The following is a 20,815-nucleotide window of genomic DNA, read 5'->3' on the forward strand; positions in this document are numbered from 1 at the left end:
GATTTGACATTCAGTGACAAAAGTATTGCACCTTGTTACAATCTCACCAACTCTAAAGAGCTGGATATTTATAAAAGAATCGGAAATTTAAAAAAAGAAAAACATATCTATGCTACTTTAAAGGTAAATGTATGGCACAACGGCCCGATTGCACAACCCCACTCTGCCGTGGCTAGGACGGCATTTGTCGTTTTATATCATTTTTCTCCAAAACTTTATGGCCAACAGCACTGTCCCAGCAGTGCCACAAAAAACAACACTGAAATATTTAATATATCATGTGCGATTGTCTATGTTTCGCAATTATATTTTAGGATGTCAAATAGGTGTCCTGTAATCAACAAAGGAAAGCTTTAGTATGTGAATAGACTATAAAAGTAAAGCTTCATAAATCTCTAAACGTCAATGTTAAAGTACTTTATGCACCTTTTTCTCTCTAGAATTTGATAAGGCCCAGAGCCGTTAAATACTTCACTTAGCTCTACAACTATTAAGAAAACAATTGATTTTCCATTATTGGTCCATCCATACCACTGCAAACTATGCACTATCATTACATTTTGCTTCTTATTTTTAAACTCCTTCACTGGAAAATGAACGATTTGACATATAGTGTCGTCAGTAGCACTGAATGTGTTAAATGTGATCAACAAAGATCACTTTGCCTCATTGTTATCAACATTTCACTTCCTAATTTCTTCCAATTTTCTTCCTGAGAATTTACAAGGGCTTCCACGTTTATTTTTCTTAGCGTTACGACCAGCAGATGGCAATAAATGTTCAGTAGCCACTAAAGTGTCCTCATAAAATTACACTCTAGTTACATAACGACTAGAATACGATACTTTCATAAGGCAAGAAAATACCCATTGGTAAATTTTCCTTCGTGTTAGAAAATGGCAAATTGTGCTCAAAGTACTGAACCATTGAACATTTGGGCGTGAGTTTGAAGGTTTAGATCAGGTCTTAATTAAGCACACTTATAGAACTTCTAAAAATGTCACCCTAATGCTTCATTTTTAAAATATTTGGTGAGTGCTATGTATACTATCATGCAATTGCTTTTTAGTATAAATGTTTAAGAGGTAGTTCAAGGGTCTCAAGAGTGTGAAAAGCAGTTTGGGACAACTTTTATTTTCGGCAGGAATTGAAGGGCTGTTCAATGGAAGCTCCAAAGTCAAACAGACATTTTGGAGTACCAAATTTGAATAAAATTGGTTCAAGCTAGCAGCTGGCCACGAAAACGTACAATGTATGCTTAATTTTTGAGCCATTTAGAAATATGAAACGGATTGATCATGGAAGTCAAACAGAGACACATAAAGAATCCGTTTTGGAGGTGGCTCCTGTGGAGTGAAAGTTGCCGGGGATCATAAATCTCCCTCAACCCAACATCTAAGGAGCTTAAATAAACCGCTGGCCCATCTGTCCACTCTTTATCCTTTGGCTCCGCCTTCTCCAATCAAAAAATGCTGCAACAATAAAACTCATGTCAAAAATGGGTCTTGTTATTTCATTGGAACACTATGCAGGAAACTTAATGGGAATACAATAAGGAAATTTTATTTATTTTTAAACATATTTACTATAATATGTAGTGTAAAACACTGCACTCATTTAATTTTGTTAAGTACTAGGTCTTTTAAAACTTTTAATATCAACTATTTTAATTTTTTTTTTTTCAATCCAACACTCAGCAATGCGAGTCTTCAACTGTTACCCTTTTCTTTCATTCTTATTACGTGTGCACCCATTTATCGGTCGGCCGATTTATTAATAACCCAAATTTTGTGAGCCGATACAACGGCAACATGTCTATTTGATTTGCAGATATTGATCTGTATTTTGCAACATAAACAAAACAAGATTGGAAAACTTACTTACGCGGTGCAGCTAGAATTTGAAAATCTACAATAACAGCCCTGATTTTCAAAAGATTGGAGCGGTGCTGGAAAATTATGATGAGTAAAATCCAAAATTCCAATTGAATTTTTCAAAAATTTGTAGGCTTAGGTCGCGTACATAAAGGGAAGTGATGAGAGGCCAAAACGGAATCAAAAGTTAATGTCTTTTATAAAATGGAAAAATATATTCGTCATCTGTCTTTTTTAAGTGGCATACGCAAAGGGAAGGGACGCACTGAACTGAGGTAACGCGATTGCATCAGAAAGAGCCCATTTTCACCAGTGTGCGTGAAAAAACAAAACCTGAATAAGTGCTTCTGAAAAGGGGCAGGAAAAAAAAACGTGATTTTGATCATGGTCCCTTTGAACGCTTTGTTCACGCGCCGAAAACGACTGATGCCGAGCGAAAAGTGGTTGACTGCAACCAGAATGGCAATTGCAAAAAAAATAAAAGGAAGAAAAAGAAATGAGGTATGTGAGGATTCTAAGTCCATACATTCGTAATTGGGCCTTTTGGCTGTGCTGAACGTTTTAAGGGGCACAGGGTGGGGCGGATGGGGATCTTTTGGGACGCTTACATTCAGCAATAGCTTACTTGAGCTTCGAGAACTGTCATAGAAACATCTGCTTTAAGGACTTAAAAAAATAATTTGAAGAATACAAATTGTGTAGGCCACTCAATCATCTTCTTTTCATCTAACTGCCTCTAGAACGAGGTACCAGGCACCCTTGGGTGCGGCGCGAGAGGGGCAGTGTGGGTCGGTCGTGAGTTCAGAGGTGAGTGGAGTGTATCCTTAAGTGTAGTGTGCAGGATTGTCATTGAGTGGCAGCTCTGCCACGTCTTTTCATCTCTCACTGCATCTCCCTCACACCGTCTCCGTTGCAGAATCTCTGGTTTGTTTTTTTCTTTTTCTGCACGTGTGACATTGCTTAGCCCTCGGTGGAGTCAGGGAAAGTGATCTCACTGCCAAACACCTCCCGGTACAGCGGCGGAAAAGTATACGCCGTCTCGGGGTGGACCAGACGGAAGAACTCCAGTTTGTCAATGTGGAGCTTGCAAATAGACTTCATGATGGGAAGTTTGGACACCATCTGAAGGAGAAAGAAATCAATCAGGAAACATTCTGATGAAGCATGGTGCGTGAACACAAAACTTTAGATTGTACCTTAGCCAGTTTCTCTTCTGACGATCCACCTTTTTGTAGGCAGCGCTGAAGGGCTGCATAGACCTTCTCCTGAAGCTTCTGGATCTGTTGCACATCTGTCAACCAGGGTCGGTCTGATCGGAAAAAAGACACAATCGATTAAATTAAACAGTTGCCTTAATATGTGTGATAATGCTAATGTGACAAGCTTTGCTGACACAGCTGTTAGCATTAGCGTCGCTCAGTAGGCCCGAGGTCATAAATGGTTGCAGCTAATGCTGCAATGTAGCAACAGCGACCATGGGCAGCATTTGGCCCCTCTTCATACGAAATTTGAAAAATACAAGAAACTTGAGATACAAGATGTCTTTCGAGCAAAAAGCTTGCCCGTCATATGAGAGAAAATCCAAGTTACAAGAATTTCCAGATGCTAATACTCGGGTCCACTCACCGCCATGTTTAAGTTAGCACATACAGATCTTTGAGACATCTGGTGATTAAGGGCTATACAAATAAACATGAATTGACTTCACATGCGTTGCCGCCATAAAGACCCAATCCCGTGCTCTTGTGTTGTGTTTTTTTTTTTTTTAATTAAATTACATCTCGTGCTCCCTCACCCCTTCATTGCCTCTTTCTCACTCCTCCACCACTATTCATAAAGCTACATTAGCAACCACCAACTTCCTCAATTGAAAGCGCTCACAATAAACTAACATTTTATTTCGGTAATATCATATTTTTATGTTCAATAGCTATTTGAGTGTTTTTTCAATGATAAGGAAGATGTGTTTTATAACTGTTTAGGGTTAACTTGAATGATTTTGGGAATCCGGGCACAGATTAATTGGTTTTCAGTTATTTCTTATGGGGAAAATACGTTCGAAATCTGAGAAATTCTAGATATACAATAAATTTATCTCGTATGTAGAGGGGCCACTGGATTATCGGTTAATGTTGCTAGCATGCGGCTGCATTAGCATTGCCAGGCACTAATACCTATGCCAAGTGCTGTAAATCTGTAACATTTGTCTCACCTGGTGAGAGCAACACAGCAGCGGTGAAGAGGGCCATCTCCTCCTCAGACATTTGGATACGGCACAGGTTTTTGGCCAAGTCAAACACAGCAGACACAAGGTCATCGCAGCCTGTAGTAAAGGGTAATATTTAGAACCATCATCGGAAGGTTAAACAATGTGACAAGTGAGGAAAGGAATAGGCTGAGAGGACGTCACTCACCAAGTGCTTTAAACAAGTGAGCAGGGGCGAACCTTCTATCAAAGAGGATTGTGTTATTGATGGGGTTATAGGCTCGGCACATTCGGATCAGAAGGACATCCATGCAGCCTGTGGTTTAAAGAGAAATACATTCACAAATTAAGACAAAAAATATTGAAGAATAATGTATGAAAAGAAAAAATTACAACAAGAGTGTCTTGACTAATATGTCTAATATACAATAATGGGAGGTTTACAACATGCAGCAATAGGCCAGCTAATTTTATTTTTCTTGAACTAAGGCCCCTCTGCAGCGCTGTCTCAACAAAGGCCGCATTCATCTGGATGCAGAGAGGATAGATGCACAATTTTTAAGTCACGCCGGACACTTGTGATGTTTGCATGTGGACTTTCATGTGACAATAAGGATTCTGTCACAACGAAGAAGCAGCTAAGCAATAAACACATAAGACAAGGGAGCTGTGCTCTCGGAGGCCGGTCTTCTTGTGACGATAGCTCCAAGCAGGATGGTAGTGAAACAGTATTCATGTGTTTGCACTAAATCCAACTTACATTGCAGAGTTGGAGGTTTACACCTTCAATTAAGAATTTGCTGTTGTGTTATACGATGAAGGAGGAGGTAGGGGCATAAATATTCTGGTTAGTGTTGCTGTATATGTTCCATAAAATGTTCAATTCATCTCTATATGGGACATTTTGGTTTGGACTATTTTGTATCCTCTACAATCAACTGCAAGACACTTGCCATGTATATTTTTCTATTTTAAGACTCACTGACCTGCTTTGAGGAGGATAATCTGATCATTCTGACACAAGTCCATGAAGCCGGAGATGCGTTTGGCAAACTCCACCACGTACTGGATGGCGTTGGTAATGTGAATGGCGCACTGTTGCCACATCCCCTCAGCTGACTGACAAGAAAAAAAAAAAAAGAACACGCTTAGTTACTGAGAACAAAATGCAAGTTGTTTGACACTATTATGTATCCTCTATCAATGACATACTGACCTAAATTCGGGTTGATTCAACCAGATTTATCTTATGTTTATTTGTCGTAATGGATAACTATTTTATAAAAATGTGGTCACTTTAAACGACAAACATTTTTTACTCAGGTTACATGTTTTAATAAAAACTATCAAATTAAAATTATGAAGAATACTTAGATTCGTAAGGATTTTTGGCTTGTTTTGGACACTCTTTCCGTTTCTTATTTAAAATAAACACAGAGAAAAAATCTGTACGAATATTCTGCATTAGCCCAATTTTACTGATAATAATGTAACCCCTATAAATAGTTAAATGCAAAGCTTTGATCTCGAATTTCTATCATGAGTTCATTTTGTGTCTCATTTTTTAGTCACTAGTTCTCAACTGGTCTGACTTTGGGACCCACAATCCTACTCTAATTACAAGCCGTGACCCAGATAAACCAAACCTTTCCCCTTCTCAAATGTATTTCATTAAATGATTGTGCAGTTTAAATAGGATTGGATAAAACAAAATGAAAATATATTATAATGACTTGAAATCATTCACTTTTTTTCACTTTAATGCTAAATTTGCTGCAGTTTTAATTAAAAATTCAAAATGCTTCACTGCAGTACCTTCAGCCATTTTTAACAGACTCAACATGCAAAAACATGAAATTGAAGCTTTATGCCTCCATGTTTTAGCACTTGGCCGCACAAAACACACTGTCCTCCTTTGTCTTGGATAGAGATAATAAAGATAATACAATAATCAAGATAATAAAACCAATATCTCGTTGTATTTGCTGGATCTGCACTTTGCCCTGCTCAACATGTGTAAACAAATTTTATATGTCTTTCTGTGGTGTGAAATGGCAAGTGGCGACTCGCATTTGAACGGTATTATTGCCATCTACTGTTAAGGAGTTTAAATGACACACCAGCATTTATTTTTCAAAGCATTATTTTGCAAAGGCTACGGCAGGCGATCCAACGAAAACGGGTCTGTGAGCAACCGGTTGAGAAACACAGATTTATTCGATGAATCTTTTCAGTCCATCATCGTACCTTAGTCTGGTACATTCGAGTGTCTTCCATGCTGTACGTGGACCACGCCATTCTCTTCAGCTCTTCTGTGCTGTACTGGCTTGTCTCGATATGCGACTTCACCACACACTGAGTTATGTGCTCTAGGTAGAAAAGGGATTTGCGTTAACATTATGTTCTGGATCTTTTCTCGTTCTTGGGTTCGGAAAGACGCGCATACCGAGCTCAAGCAGGGAGAAACCGTCAGGCAGCGGGTTGAGGATGGCATGCGAAAAGAGCCCTGAGTCGTGCAGAAGCTGGTACTCGTGCTTGATGTTGTGGTTGGCCTCGAAAAAGTCTAAGCTGGTCTGCTCCGGCGAGCTCTGCGAGGACGAGCCGCTGCCCGCACTTCCCGCCAGCATGTCCAGGCTGCCGTATTCTCCACCCCCGTCCTCGGGGGTAAGCGGCAAGTCGAAAAGCAGGCCGTCGGGCAGCGTGCTAAAGTCGTCCAGTTCGCTAAGAACTGTGCTGGAAACCCGCCTGTAGGCGCGATTTTGGTCGCCCGCGTCAATGTTTTCTTCCCGGGGTGCCATTCCGCCGCACTCCTGGGATTGCTGGTGCTTCTGGACCTCGGCATACAGGCTGTCGCGCTGCTTCTTGGACATGCGTCCAAATTTCACCGCTGCAACAATGACATATTTCAATTATAAAACAAGACAAGTTAGCATAGTCAGAGTGCTTTAATTGTTTTCGGTCATGCCCCCTTAGAAATATGAAAACCTCTTGACTAAAATAACACTCGTGAAGTCAGCCTTGTTAGAGAAAATCCTTAACATTAACATTATAAAAGACATGTCAAAACTGAATATTAAATTTGTGTGGAATGTGTAACAGGATAGTTTTTTTTATGAATCTTTAATTAAAATAAATAGAAATAATTAAAATGAATAGAAATGTAAATGTAATACTCTGTATTTTTAGTATAATACCAAATAACCAAAATACCAAAAAGCAAAAAGGACAAAAAAACCCCAACCTTTTAATCCACGCTTGAATCATGCAATTTCCCCATTTTTTTTGTCAAATATTAAGTTTTTTAGAGGTTTTTATTTTTAAGTACATTCAATTTGTGGTTTTATGAATTAATTCTGCATTATTTAAAAAATAACACCTTAGGTAAATGGAGAAGTTAAATGCCTCTGAATGACTTGTGTTGCTTTCATTCCTCCAACCTAAAGTGTCTGATATGCAAATTGTTCAGAATAAAAAGTAAACCCAGAGTATCAAAATAACACATGATGAATGTTAATGAGTTGAAATAACACTTAAGGGTGTTGACACATACTTTCTATTGTTGACCTATTCAGCTGAGGATTTCGCTGTTGCCTTTATGTGAACGTGAAACAGAATGCGAGTACTTTGTGATAATCCTCACCGTCGCGACTCATGCCCAGAGTGAGACACTTTTGCAGCCGGCAGTGCTGGCAGCGGTTGCGATTGGTCCGATCTATCAGGCAGTTTCTCTGGCGGGAGCAGGAGTATATGGCATTGTTCTGCTGGCTGCGTCGGAAGAAACCCTTGATTAAAAAAGAAAAAGAAAAACCTGAGTTGGGCGGTGGCTTGAAAAAACAAAGAGTTGGACGCAACCAAGAAGTTAAGATCTTAATGACAGTGATGTGTTTGGGCACAATGCCAGTACTCACTTTACAGCCTTCACAGGTGATGACACCGTAATGGATCCCTGAGGACTTGTCCCCGCAGATTTTGCAGGGGATCACTTCTATTTGTGCTAGAGAGAACACAAGACATATTTTCACTTAAGTCAATCTTCTCCTTGCAGACAATGCAGCACTTGGTTGAACAAGCATAGGTAACCTAGTACCAGCTTTCAGCTACCTGTATGCATTTATATCATCTATGGCCATTTCACCTAATGGATACAAAATTGTTTTGAATGGGAATATCTGCATTTTTCAGAATAAATTATACCTTTCATACCTGATGAGCTAGTAATGCAGATAAAATGAACAAATAACACATTTGAGTGCACAACAAAATAAGGCTTTCCAGAGGAGAAAACATTTGTATTACATTATATTTTTTCTCTATTCCAACAATCCGAAGTGGAGATGTTTATATTTTATATTTGAAAAAAAAAGACATTTATTTCAATTTTTAATCATACATGAACGACCCGGAGACCAAAAGACCTAGGACAACTATCAGGCAGCAGACCTTAAAACAGACTGTATTATTTGACCACTAGATGTCACTGTACTATGTATTGCAAGCAAAAATGGGTGTTAAAAACTACAAAAAAAGAATCCAAACTACGGGGACTTAAACCACAGCAATTCTTTCAACATAGTCTTTCGCAAGGTTTTTCGTTTCTGTGAGTACCCGTAGCAGCAAGAGGTCTGACAATAATGTAAGCCCCCTCTAGGTGAGGCTTATGTAAAATAAATGCAAATATCCCGACTGACAAGTATTCAAAAAATGCACGTTCAAATGATAGTTCATGTATTTTTGATTTAAAAAAAAACATTGATTTAAAAAATAATCGAACAAAGTTTTTCCCCACTAATTGGCGCTAAATAATACACAGTGTCCTTGTGGACTAAGAATTTAGGCAATGGATACTACACAAATAATTGAGTCACCATTACAAAACACAATATTTCGCAGATTAAAATAAAAATAAGTCAGATTTTATGCATTGTTGTTATTTTTCCTAAAAACTGCAAACATACTTTGGCATTTCCAGTCAGTACAACATGGAATTTTAAATTGTTCGGATAAACCAGTGTGGTCACGGAACTAATTAAAGGGCATTCTTTTTTTGGAATAATTGCTTTGCCTCACAATGCAAATGAAATGAGCTGGAATGTAAACCGAGAGGTAAGGGAGGGAAACGCTGCACCTTTCCCGAAACAATACTTTTTTTTTTTTCAGTTGGTCCTTATTGGAAGCGCTTGTTTGAATTGACTTCCTTCTACCTTCCAATCACATGTTTTTTTAGATAGGCTGGTCAGAAATTATGTCAGGGAACACATAAAAGGGTGTAGTCGCTTGATAGCCATGCAAAGAATGACAACGTTACGTTATGTCACATGAGCGGAACTATGCAAAGAGCCTAGCGCTTTTTGTAATTGACACCTGAGTTGACGTGCACGTATACATTATGCACCTTGTCTTGATTGTGGAAGCCTGAGCCTTCTTACGAAGGAACAGCATGTTCTTTTCATTACGCTGTTTATCTAAGTAGCTGGGCCTCCTGGAGCCCAGAATAGCAGGTCAATTGCATTAGCTGAGGCCCGAGGTTATAAAGTTTCATGGCTCGCGCCTCTTTGTCCCTCCTCCATGTCTTCACTAGGAAGAACAAAATGCTTTCCGGCTTATCCAGGGGGAGGAAGAAAGAAACAAGCCCACTTCTGAAGCTTTTGAATGATAAAACCGCAAATCAAAAGAATATTATAATAAAATAAAACCAAGGGGCTACTGTGTTGGCTGCTCAAAGCCATGCTTCCTTTTTGTTCAGTAATAAAATGGATTCCTCACTTGAAAAAGGCTCTTTGACCAAATACGCAGAATCCAGCACCCACACATGACAACCAGCTTAGGAAAGAGATGAGATTTGCGTCAGCGCATTTGAGTAAAAAAATGAGAGCCTATCTACAGAAAGCAAAATGGGAAATTTTTCAGCCAAACTTCTGCACAATAGCCACAGGCAGTGTTGGGAGTAACTCAATTGTTATTTTTTTGGTAACAAATACTGTAATGCCTTGTTAATAAAATATTGGAAATAAACTGTTGACCAAATGGTGCATTATCCCGCTACTACTTAAAAGCAAATCGAGATTTAGAATGTTTTAAAGCAACTACTTTTGAAATAAAGTGATTAGTAACTTTAAATACTTATTTTTTAGTAGCGCCTAACACTGGCCAGAGCAAGTCTGACTTGAATTAATTGCCAATATCGGAAGGTTATGAAAAACACCATTCTGGGTCATTGTGATTTTCTAGAATTTTTGTTTTTGTGTTGACCAGAGTCTTTTTAACCCCATTTCCAATAATTAACCTGGTAACATTGTCACAACATACTAAAACATAATACATTTTTATTTTAGAGATGCATATTGAACTCTGTGCTCTTTGTGAAAACTAGTGACAAAAAGTAGCTCTCAGTTTGAAAAAGTACAGATACCCCTGCTCTATCTGCACATACAAAAAAAAATAGATACATCAATCAGCTATTATTTTTTTCTCAGGCCCAGCCTCAGAGCAAATTTTGTTGCCAAGTTTGCCTTCCCCTGATACACGCTAATTCGTAACTAGATTGTTACTTTCAGAGTAACGCGTTACTTTCGGGTGTCAGTTATCGGGGGCGGGGGCCAACGCAAATACTTTTAAATACTTAGTGATTGTTACACTGGCCAGAGCAAAGCTGCCTTAATAAAACAAATAAAAAGGTTAAGAAAAAAAAAAGTGAAGAACAAACAGTGGAAACAGTGCCTGTGTGTTGCTCCTCTCCAAGGCCTCCTGCCCGCCTGCTCCTCCCGCCCGCCCGCCAACTTGTTATATAACTGCAGTCTGGCCGCATTCCACGAATGCACCCATTCAAAGGTGGTTGCCGCGGCAACCGGATGACGTTAACCCCGTGTTCCGCCTCCGTTCCCGTTGGCCAGCGGGCTCGATCCAAGAGTTTTGATTTGCTGGCTCACATGCCTGTCAGCTGAGCCCAAAACTGCTCCACTGACACACTTTTCCAGTTAAGCAGGAGGCGGAGCAGAAAGGACCTCCTTGATTTTTTTTCATTTTCAAACTTGACATAGGAAGGGTGTGGAGAAGCAATTTGAACAAAAACATGGATGACAGATTGAAGAGTTGTTTGGAAACCTTCTTGACATCTGGCTCCATGAAAAAATGTAGGGATGAGAAGGAGGCCAGCGGCAAGAACAGCTGTAGCCAATGGCGGTTCCCAACTTGTTGCAGCATGTCAAATATCAGAGTGAAATTTCAGCTGCGATCATGCGAGGTCATAAATCTATTTTTTGCTCATGTGGCAGCCGGTGGTGGTTGGATGTATGATTACGACACACAAGCAATAAAGGCAAACATTTATAAGCATGAATAAGACGAGGAAGTGTTAATTGAATTGAATGGACTCTTGCTGATAAGAGTCCAAAAGTGTTTGTTACCTCTGCCAAGGAGATTAAGCTGGATACCGTGAAAGGAACACACAGACCAGCCTTCCATTTGACATTTTTAGTAGTGTTTTATATACTTCATCTAAACCTCATCTATCCTGTTTTGTAAAGATGTATACATACAGACTGGCAACAACTTGTTGTATGATCAACAACTAATTATTGAGTTAATTACCAAATAGGACCTATCAATTAATCATTTTGCATTACTTGTGGATTTGATGATCTCAGAAGCATCTGAACTTCATTTTGAACAAGTCTCAGTATTGGTTTTACATTTGTTGATATAAAGACTGATTTTAATTTGAATTGTGACTTTAAATGTGTGGTGTGTTGTTTAAGGTGTCCTGAAAAAGTTGAAACTTGAAAGTCAATGCTTTCTTAAGTATGCATTAATGCGCAACTGAGTACAAAAAGCCTTTATAATTTGTATTCTACCGCACTTATCTGTTTTATCTTACTATTAGCAACGCTGTTCTGGGACTGGAAACACATTAGAGAGCAGGAAAGGGGGGAAGGGGTGGTTGCTGGTGAAGGTGGAGAGTGATTTCATGCTTGTCCTGGCGGTTTGTCAGTGTCTCACGAAAAGGGTGAAAATAAGAAAAATCCTGTTTCAAAGACATTTCAAACGCCAACCCCCCAAAAAAGATAAAAAATAAATAAAAAGACAATTTTCTGACACAGTGCGGGCAATTAATTAATTAAATATTTGTTTCAATAAAATAATTTTAATTCAATACATGTTAACCCTATTGTTTCCGGAAAAACTTTTTTGTGATTAAGGAATATAAAAATAAATTTGACTTGACTTGATGAAACAGTATAATTATTGATACGTTTCTAGGCCTGAGAAGTGGAAAAAAATGCAACAATTTTCAGTCATATCCGTGCCAGTCTCAATTTTTGCTTAGCAGAAAATGTTTTAAAAGCTTGTCAGCACAGACTTTGCTCTCTCATTCGAGCTAATCAAACAGTACAAGGTCCTATTTACCCGCACCTTACTTGACATACTGTACATAAACCTACTTTTTAAAAGAAATGACGTTCGTGAGTAATTGCTGCATCTCCACAATTACATATTGCTGTCTAGGCAAAAGCAGACGTTTAAAACATTTTCCTCCTGTCAGTTGTTCTAATGATTGACTAGCTTTTTAGAAAAGGACTCAGAAAATGAACCTGTCATAACCTTGGAAAACACATATGAGTTGACACCCGTCCAGTTAAAAAATTAACAGCTCGTTAAAATTAACTACCCTGCAAAGGTAACAGTCGGCTCGACACTACACAGGGAACGGTGACATTTACGGGAATTGTTTTTTTTTTTTTGGGGGGGGAGACGGACAGGAACCACGAGGTAGCCGCAAGACAACTCATTATTTACAAGCAGGCCAAAATCACACACCAGGTCAACTTACAAGTGTGGTGTAGAATGTTTCCAAGCACATCGGAGTCCAATTTAATGAAGGCCGAAAAAACATTTCCATCATTGTACGTCCTAAGAAGGTTTTATGACTATTAATCGTTCTCAAATTATATCTTAATATCTAACATTAAGCAACTTTTATGCCATCAGAACAATATAATTGGATTTGAAAAACATGATTTTACTTATTTTTCTGCATTTGTTTAACATAAATATCTAATTACACATTTTGCATGCGAGTTTCTGATACATATCTCAGATTTTATTCATTCATTTGCACCTAATTGGCTCCCCGTTAATGTTAATCCGTCTTTAAAAGTGTGATGTAATATTACTTTGTAATAAAACATAATAAACCATTGCACAGAAGCACTCGGTCAGCTTGTGAGATAATTTTATATGTTTTTAGTGACACGGGATCTGTTAAGTCCTGGAATTACTTCACAAACCATTTCAATGAAGGCCATTATTTGGAAAATGATTTCATTTAGTAAAGTCCAAAACTATAAATATGTGTCTGTCCAGACTGATTATTGAAATAAAGTTAACACTATTTGATAATAGTTAAAAATCAATATAATTGTAACACAAGTTTTGTGCAGAGCAACTTGCAAATCACAACTGTCTGCATATCATTTTAATAATTCACTTTTTTATACATTCGATAATTGCCAAAGCCGATACATTCCAGTCAAAGAAAACCTGGAATCAATTCAACTGACCTTACTTCTAAGCAGGAAAGGGGGAACAAATTTCCACTGTCACATGATGTCAGTGTTTCCAAGGTATTGAGCGAAAGTGCATATTTTACACCCGGGAAAAAAACTTAGGGATAAATAAATATGATATCAAAAGTATCTACTGAAAGAATGAAGATCTCGTCTCAATTTACTGAGTCAGTTTGAGTGCGACATCTGGTTTAGTTAGACCAAAAAGATGACATTTCTCCAGGAATACAATTGATAACCAGGACTGGAAAGAGACACAGACAATATGAATGGTTTTCAGATTATCTAAGAGGTAATTGGAATCGATGGTTCAATGTATCATCAGAACCGATTGATTGGCAGCCTGGAGTATAATTGGAAGATTATAACTTTTGCAACATCGGCCAAAAACAATAGGTCGAATGTCCAGTTGATTTCTGCTTGTAATGTAATGAAATGAACGGAATACAAAGTCAACAATGCTGTGAAAGTACATCGAATGCACCATTAGCTTTTTAAGCTCGAGCAACTACCAGGTAACTTTTCAGAATCGGCTGTAGCCAACTCTTTCAAAATCTTAAGACATCCATTTGACATCAACCATAAAGCTCAAGGGTGGATGAATGGGTGACGCGCCTGTGACACAGTTCTGAGGTCATAGGTCCGAAACCAGCTACCCAGCCTTCCAGTTTGCATGTTCTCGCCGGCCTTGCGCGGGGTTCCTCCAGGCACTACTGTTTCCTTCCACATTCCATAAAAATGCATGGCTGGTCCAAATTGGTTTGATGTGCATAAGTGAGTGATTTCAGGGTGTCCCCTGACCAGAAGAGAGCTGGGATGGGCTCCAGCACCCCCACAACCCTAGTAAGCATAGGCGGCGCAGAAAATCGATGGATGGATATAAAGCTCTACTGAATTATTCATTCTATTCTTGTCCGCTTTATAATACCTTAATAACAGATTGTTTTAATTATTAGGCAATTAATCTGTAGCTGTTTTTTATTTGCTGACAAAAATTGTTATCGAACTGGGCCTTAAAAACGTCCACGTTGGTTGCCTTATTGTTTCTCACGGCTCACCAGTTTACATTATAGACGGGTAGCAATGTCGCTCCATGATAAACAATATTTTTTTTGTCTTTGACTTTGTCCTTTAGATATAGCACTTACACTTGCTGGCGGCAATGCTAGCTGGCTGGTGGCAATGCTAGCTGGCTACGCGGTTTGCCAAAAAGAGATCCTGTTTCGAGAATTTTGCCAACGAGACTGTAAATGGTACTAAAAGTTGGAGCAGTAAGATGGTTGTAAAGCTTTTCACTATCAAACAATTTGCCAGGTTACAATTATGCATTGCTCCTGTCAATTGGATAGCCAATGCTAAGGGAATGGTTTGCATGCTTGATCTAAAAGCTCCAAAGGTGAGCCTATAAAAGGTTTGTTTATACAAACTTAAGAGATGGGCTGTCCTATACATTTTAAAATGTTGAATTCACTAGTTGAAAAGCAACATTTAAAATGCACCATCAATCTTCTTAGTGCTTTAAACCTGGGCAGGCCTCTGCAACACAAGCTAAACCAGACTAAGGAATTCAAGTTGCAATTATTTGCCAAGATCAAAAGACGCACACTCATGAATCAAACTCACCTTGACTTTTACTAGCCTAGCTCGAATGCCACAAGCCCAATCTCGAATTTGAACCAGCAGATACTGTTTATCGCAATGACTTTGCGTCAAGATACTGTACTTTGCCACAAAATAAAAATTCCAGGACCAAATATTTATATTAATGTTATCTAAGTGTGCTTGTTACAAAGAAAAAAATGATTCCTTTCAGACACTCTTCGTCGAAGTCGTAGATAATTGTGGAACGGAATCTTAGCATGCAGTTGACAGCAAGTGGGGAGGGCACCTTGACACATACCGAGTTTCGATGTGAACTCCTGCAAGGCTGCGCGATCAACAGATAGAGGTCGTAAGCTTTTTGGGCTCTGTGCCGCAGCGTTCTTGGAGAGCGCCGGTCGACCTTTTGGCTTTTACAACACCCCATGGGGACCCTTTGAACCTTGCTGTACTCAACATTGCGAACTGCTTTCATTGTACCACACGACCAACCAGATGGCATCAGTCTTTCTCAACTTATAAAAATAAGTAAAATGTCATTGTTGTGAAAAAAAAAAAAAAAAAGTCAACTCATGTTTATTTGTACAGCCCTTAATCACAAGAATTCGCAAAGGACTGTATAGACTATGCTGTGTAAATAATAATACAATAAAACATAGAAACATTGTGGTCAATAACCATTACTGTGAAGTTGTCATCTATGGCACAACACACACAACTGTTACTTGTATGTGTAAATGTGTTGGTCTTAAAAATATATACATGGTGTCAGGTCTGAGTGGCGTTCCCTTCAGTTGATGTCAGTAACCCCACCGGACATAGTAAAATGAACTTAAATCCAGCCTGCTGTGGCTCAAGTGTAAGTGTGGGCTTGCTGTGCCCATATCCGGCTTGGTCACTATGGCGCTGACACACTGACATCATAACAACAGCAGGACCACCTTTGGACAGTTACGTACGATTGTCGGTCCAGACACAAAAAATTAATTGGTTACTCTAAATAAATAGAAAAAAACACTTGAATATATTTTTTTAAATTATTAACATTACCCTTGATAAGGAATGAGTCACATTTAATTTGATATATAGGAAAGAACCATGGGATGTAATTGTGACACTATTTTTAAATTTCATTGATTGAATTAAGGCGACCGTGTGTATTATTCAGTTCCTCCTAGTGGTTTAAAATCTTTCATTTATAAAAAAAAAAACCAAGATTGATCTGAATATTAAGCAAAAATACATTTTATAAACCTGTATTTTTTTTAACTAAAGCTGAGGCTCACCTAGGGAGCTGACATGATTGTCTGGCACCTTGCTGCTAAGGCTACCCTCAAAACACAAACCTTGTGAAAGGCCGATCAAAAAAAATAACGTGGTTTGGTTAATTTGCGTTTCCGTAGTTTGTATTCTTCTTTAAGCTTTGATTTCGGCTGCACTGCACAATACCGTGACATCTAGAGGTCAAATATTACACAGTGTCTCTTTAAAGAGAGGTTAAAAACAGCGGCTAGTATACGTGGAAGAGAAAGGTGTGTTGCGTTTTGACTTCTTCTGTCTGTTTTTAATCCGAAAGTTCAATATCTTCATGATCCAATGTTAGTATGGTACATACAAATCTAATGGATATGTGGATAAAATGGACTGCACATGAATTTAAAAACGCTTCAATAAAAATTGATTTCATACATCTACAAAGGACGAGCACACACATATTCAAGCAAATTGTAATCCTCAATGACAGAACTAGGTCAGTGGAACACCTCCAACCCCCCACCCATACATAATAAACCCCACACCATAGAGCACAAAACAATAACAGTTTAAAATAATAGTTGGCAACATTTATAGAACAGGAAGTTTTACAAAATTATATTTTCGGTTTTAGAGTTGGATCACCACTTTCGTAATCGAGTGTTGTTAAAAGGTTGATAAATTTACTACATTTTTTTTTAATGCACATTTTTTTTTAAAGAAAATAGAAGGTGAAGTATACTAGAAATTAAAAGTGTTTTGTGGAGACTTGAATCGGCCCGCTCACTCCCTCCCTTCCCGATTCCCACTGCCGCTCTTACATAACCTAAGTCGAGTCACCAGAGAGGAAAGATACGCACTCGGGGAAGAAAACTGGCCACTTTGCAAACTCGTGCAAATGTTTGTGCAGCACAATTATGTCGATAAATACAAATAAGTAGACAGAATGTGCAAAATGCCTCTTTCTGCAGTTTGCGTTGTTTTTTTTAAATGCCGCGTTTAAGTGCGCTTCGGAAAGTGCAAAATTTTGGTTAAAACATCCCCTCCACATAAACTTTCTAACAACACAAAAAGTACTCACCTCTCATTTCGCCGGTTCAGTTTTTGAGAGTCATGCAACTCCTCTTGGAGAGAAAAAAAAAGCCGGGGGAAAAACTCGACTCACTTGCTCCGAGCTGTCCAAACGCAACTCCTTTTTTCTTAAAAGCAAAGCGCGTCCGCGATAGCGTAAAACTGTTTGAGTTGAGTTAAAGTTCGCCTACTTTTCTTCCTCTTCGCTGTGTTGTAGTTTGTGAAGAGCTTCGGAACCCACGCGTGGTCTCACAGCTTCCTTCCTGCATCTGTGGCTGGAACTAACCTACTTTCAATGACGCGTGGACAACACATGATCGTCACCCAGCTAGCGAGGGAACAAACCCGCCCGCCGTGTGCCTGCGTGCGTGCGTGCCGAGGCTTTGACACGGGCGCGCGCACGTACAAGGGAGGGGGATCTCGCGCACGCGCACGCAAGCAAGCTTCTCTCACGCGTGCGTGAGAAAGTGTGGCAGTGTGTCACTTCGCAGTCACGCAGCGTGGGAACTTCACTGTGCTGAGCGAAAAGTACATCTCTATCGTTTAAAGAAAGACGTCATGTGGCAAAGGGTATATGTTTGAAATGTGCATTTGGTTCTTTCTTTGTTAAAAAGACTCAAAGACCGGGAATAAAAAAACATAGTTAAAATAGAGGTGAATATTTCTTGGTAAATTAATAAAATACAAACACAAGCATATACATTTGCATTCTCATTTGGGTGTTACAAGTTTCAGATAGATCTCTCAAAGCAGGCTTTCTTTTTGTCTTCTTATTTCTCTTCATTTCTATTCTTTTTTAAAAAAATAATTCTTTCCTTCTTTTATTATTGTTTGCTACTTTCTTTTTATCTATTTTTTTCCATTTTTATTTTTGGTCGGGTAGTTTCATTGGTTGATGCCATCAGTCAAGTATAGCCCTTAATCACAAGGAGTCTCAAAGGGCTGCACAGATCTCAGATTATTGCAAACCAAAGACTATTATGACACCATCCCTTGATCTAAAACCTACATGAGGCAAGGAAAAACTCAAAAACCTCAATATGAGGAAAATGAAGAGACCTTGAGGAGGGGCCGCACATGAGGTAATCCCCTTCCAGGATGACCAGGCTGCAACGGATATTGCAATAATAAATAATACACAGATATTCTCAACATGAAATATAGGTCATTCATAAACTAGAGAATAGAAGTGTGTTTAAGCCCGGATTTAAACAGTTCCACTGAGGTTGTAGATCGAATCTCAGGGGGAAGAGCATTCCTCTATACCTGGTGAGGGGAAGACTCCCTCAGGTCCGTTTCCTCACGTGGTTAATCTGTGCCTTGCCATAATTAGATTTTATTTCTATTGCTATTTATTTTGTTCGTATTTCTATTTTAACCATTGTGTGTATTAAGTGTTTCGGGTTGTTGAGTAGGGATAAAGGATTGCATTTTATTATTTTATTGTCCACTGAATGTTTTATACAGAACTTCATTCAAGTGCTTTACAAATCAAATTTGATTTGATTTTCCGTTTTCTTACTTTTTTCGCAGTTTCCCCTCTTGTTATATTTGTCCAATTCTCTTTTCTTAAAAAGAAATAAGGTGTGTTTTGGTCACTTTGAGTCTCTGTAGTTGTTCTTTTCTCCATTTGTGCTTCATGGCAGTTGTTTTCGGTTGCATGACACAATACAGCAACATCTAGGGGTCAAATTATACACACTGTCTTTTTAACTTTAACATTAAGGACATTAAACTGTCAACCTGTGGGCCGCAACTGCCTCAATGGCCGCAAGTTTAAGACTTACGAAGTTACAAACAAAGTCAACTTACGTACTATTGTCCGGAATCTATCTCGTTCGTGAGTAGGGTAACATCTGTACATGAACACTGGATGCCGCTGTATTGTGTAGTTCAACCAAAAAATGTGTGCTGAAAAACACAAGAAATAATACAAACTACGGCGACTCAAAGTGACAAAACCACACCATTTCTTTCTTCTAAAATTTTACCCAGCCTTTCGTGGGGTTTTTGGTTTTAAGGTACCAGATGCCAGACAATCATTTCAGCTCACTTCAGCGAGGCTCATGATAAATGCAATTCAAATTTCTCCTCCCAGTCCTGTTTTTTATGATGCATGTTTAAATGATAGATCATGTATTTTCACTTATCATTTCAATCAATATTGTTTTTGTACCACAAGGAGGCGCTAAATAAGAGACACTGCCCCTCTAACTTAATTCTAACGTACGTATATGTTCATTTTTTTTTTATAGTTTTGTTTTGTTTTGTTCCCCAAGCAACACATACGGATTAGTACTTCTACTTCTAGCCGTCTGCACTTCCACTTCTGCTTAAGTACACTGTGTACCAAACACTTTGGCCCAATCCCATTTCTCTCACTCGGCCCTGAGGACCCTCCAGTGAGGTCCCTCGAAGAGGAGTGCCCTCCGCGAGTGAAGTGCAAAGCGGAGATGGTTTGGACAAGACTTGCAAGGTTCCACCCCTGTCCAGGAGATGGCGGTAATATTAATTGGCTGTAGACCTCAGTGACGTATTGGTCTACGTCACATGTAAACAACTCGAGTCTCAACCTGTAGTGTGTCAGTTGGAGAGTTCGTGCAACGTTAAAAATGCCCGCTACTGCTGTGTTATTACCGATTGCCTGAAAGCTAATCATCTTTTCCGTGTCTCCAATCAACGGAGGAGAAATGTGCTATACTGAAGACAGCTTCGGCGCTATGTAGTGCTGATTCATCTTTACAAGGTACGTACACTCATTAAAAAAATTTGACCCGTTCGGTCAAATACAGTAAGAGTTAACATACAATGCACGTTCACATAATACCCTATGTTTGTGTAGACATAAATGGCAATCTACTTATTAGTATCTTAATGCCATTTTATGACATATAGTAGGGGTCTTGAATCTGTGACATGACGAAACGTAAACAAACACAAGAACAGTCCACCTGACCCTTTAGCTGACATAATATCGTCACCAAACTTCCCTGTACGACCCAAAAACCTTAGTTCATAAGGAATTTAATTCAAAAGAGTTGTCATTGAATATAAAAAGGTCATTTCAACATTTTTTCATGATGCTTACATCACAGTTAAAGCGGTCTTTTTCTTTTCTATGCCCACATTTATGTCTAAATTGTTTGTTATCTATTGTGTTCCAGAGTGGCTGTCCCATAAGCGTGGACAGGTTGGACAGGAATGTTCCCATCCTGTGCTTATGGTTGGATGTGGAGTCAGAACTCATT

General features: G+C 38.8%; 1 protein-coding gene across 1 annotated transcript; it reads right to left on the reverse strand.

Annotated features, from left to right (window-relative positions):
* Positions 1-1,779: 1,779 nt before the first annotated feature.
* On the reverse strand, positions 1,780-17,935 carry rorca (RAR-related orphan receptor C a). The gene is made up of 10 exons (XM_088349353.1): positions 17,578-17,935; positions 7,989-8,074; positions 7,721-7,862; positions 6,527-6,967; positions 6,328-6,449; positions 5,067-5,199; positions 4,289-4,396; positions 4,087-4,197; positions 3,071-3,183; positions 1,780-2,996 (listed from the first exon to the last, which is right to left on the reverse strand). The coding sequence occupies exons 1-10, from the start codon at positions 17,582-17,584 to the stop codon at positions 2,835-2,837; spliced, it is 1,425 nt and encodes a 474-aa protein (XP_088205479.1). The 5' UTR covers positions 17,585-17,935; the 3' UTR covers positions 1,780-2,834.
* Positions 17,936-20,815: the final 2,880 nt, after the last annotated feature.

The sequence above is a fragment of the Urocampus carinirostris genome, chromosome 12 (genome assembly GCF_059441175.1).
Source record: "Urocampus carinirostris isolate Australia breed hairy pipefish chromosome 12, RoL_Ucar_1.0, whole genome shotgun sequence".
NCBI lineage: Eukaryota > Metazoa > Chordata > Actinopteri > Syngnathiformes > Syngnathidae > Urocampus > Urocampus carinirostris.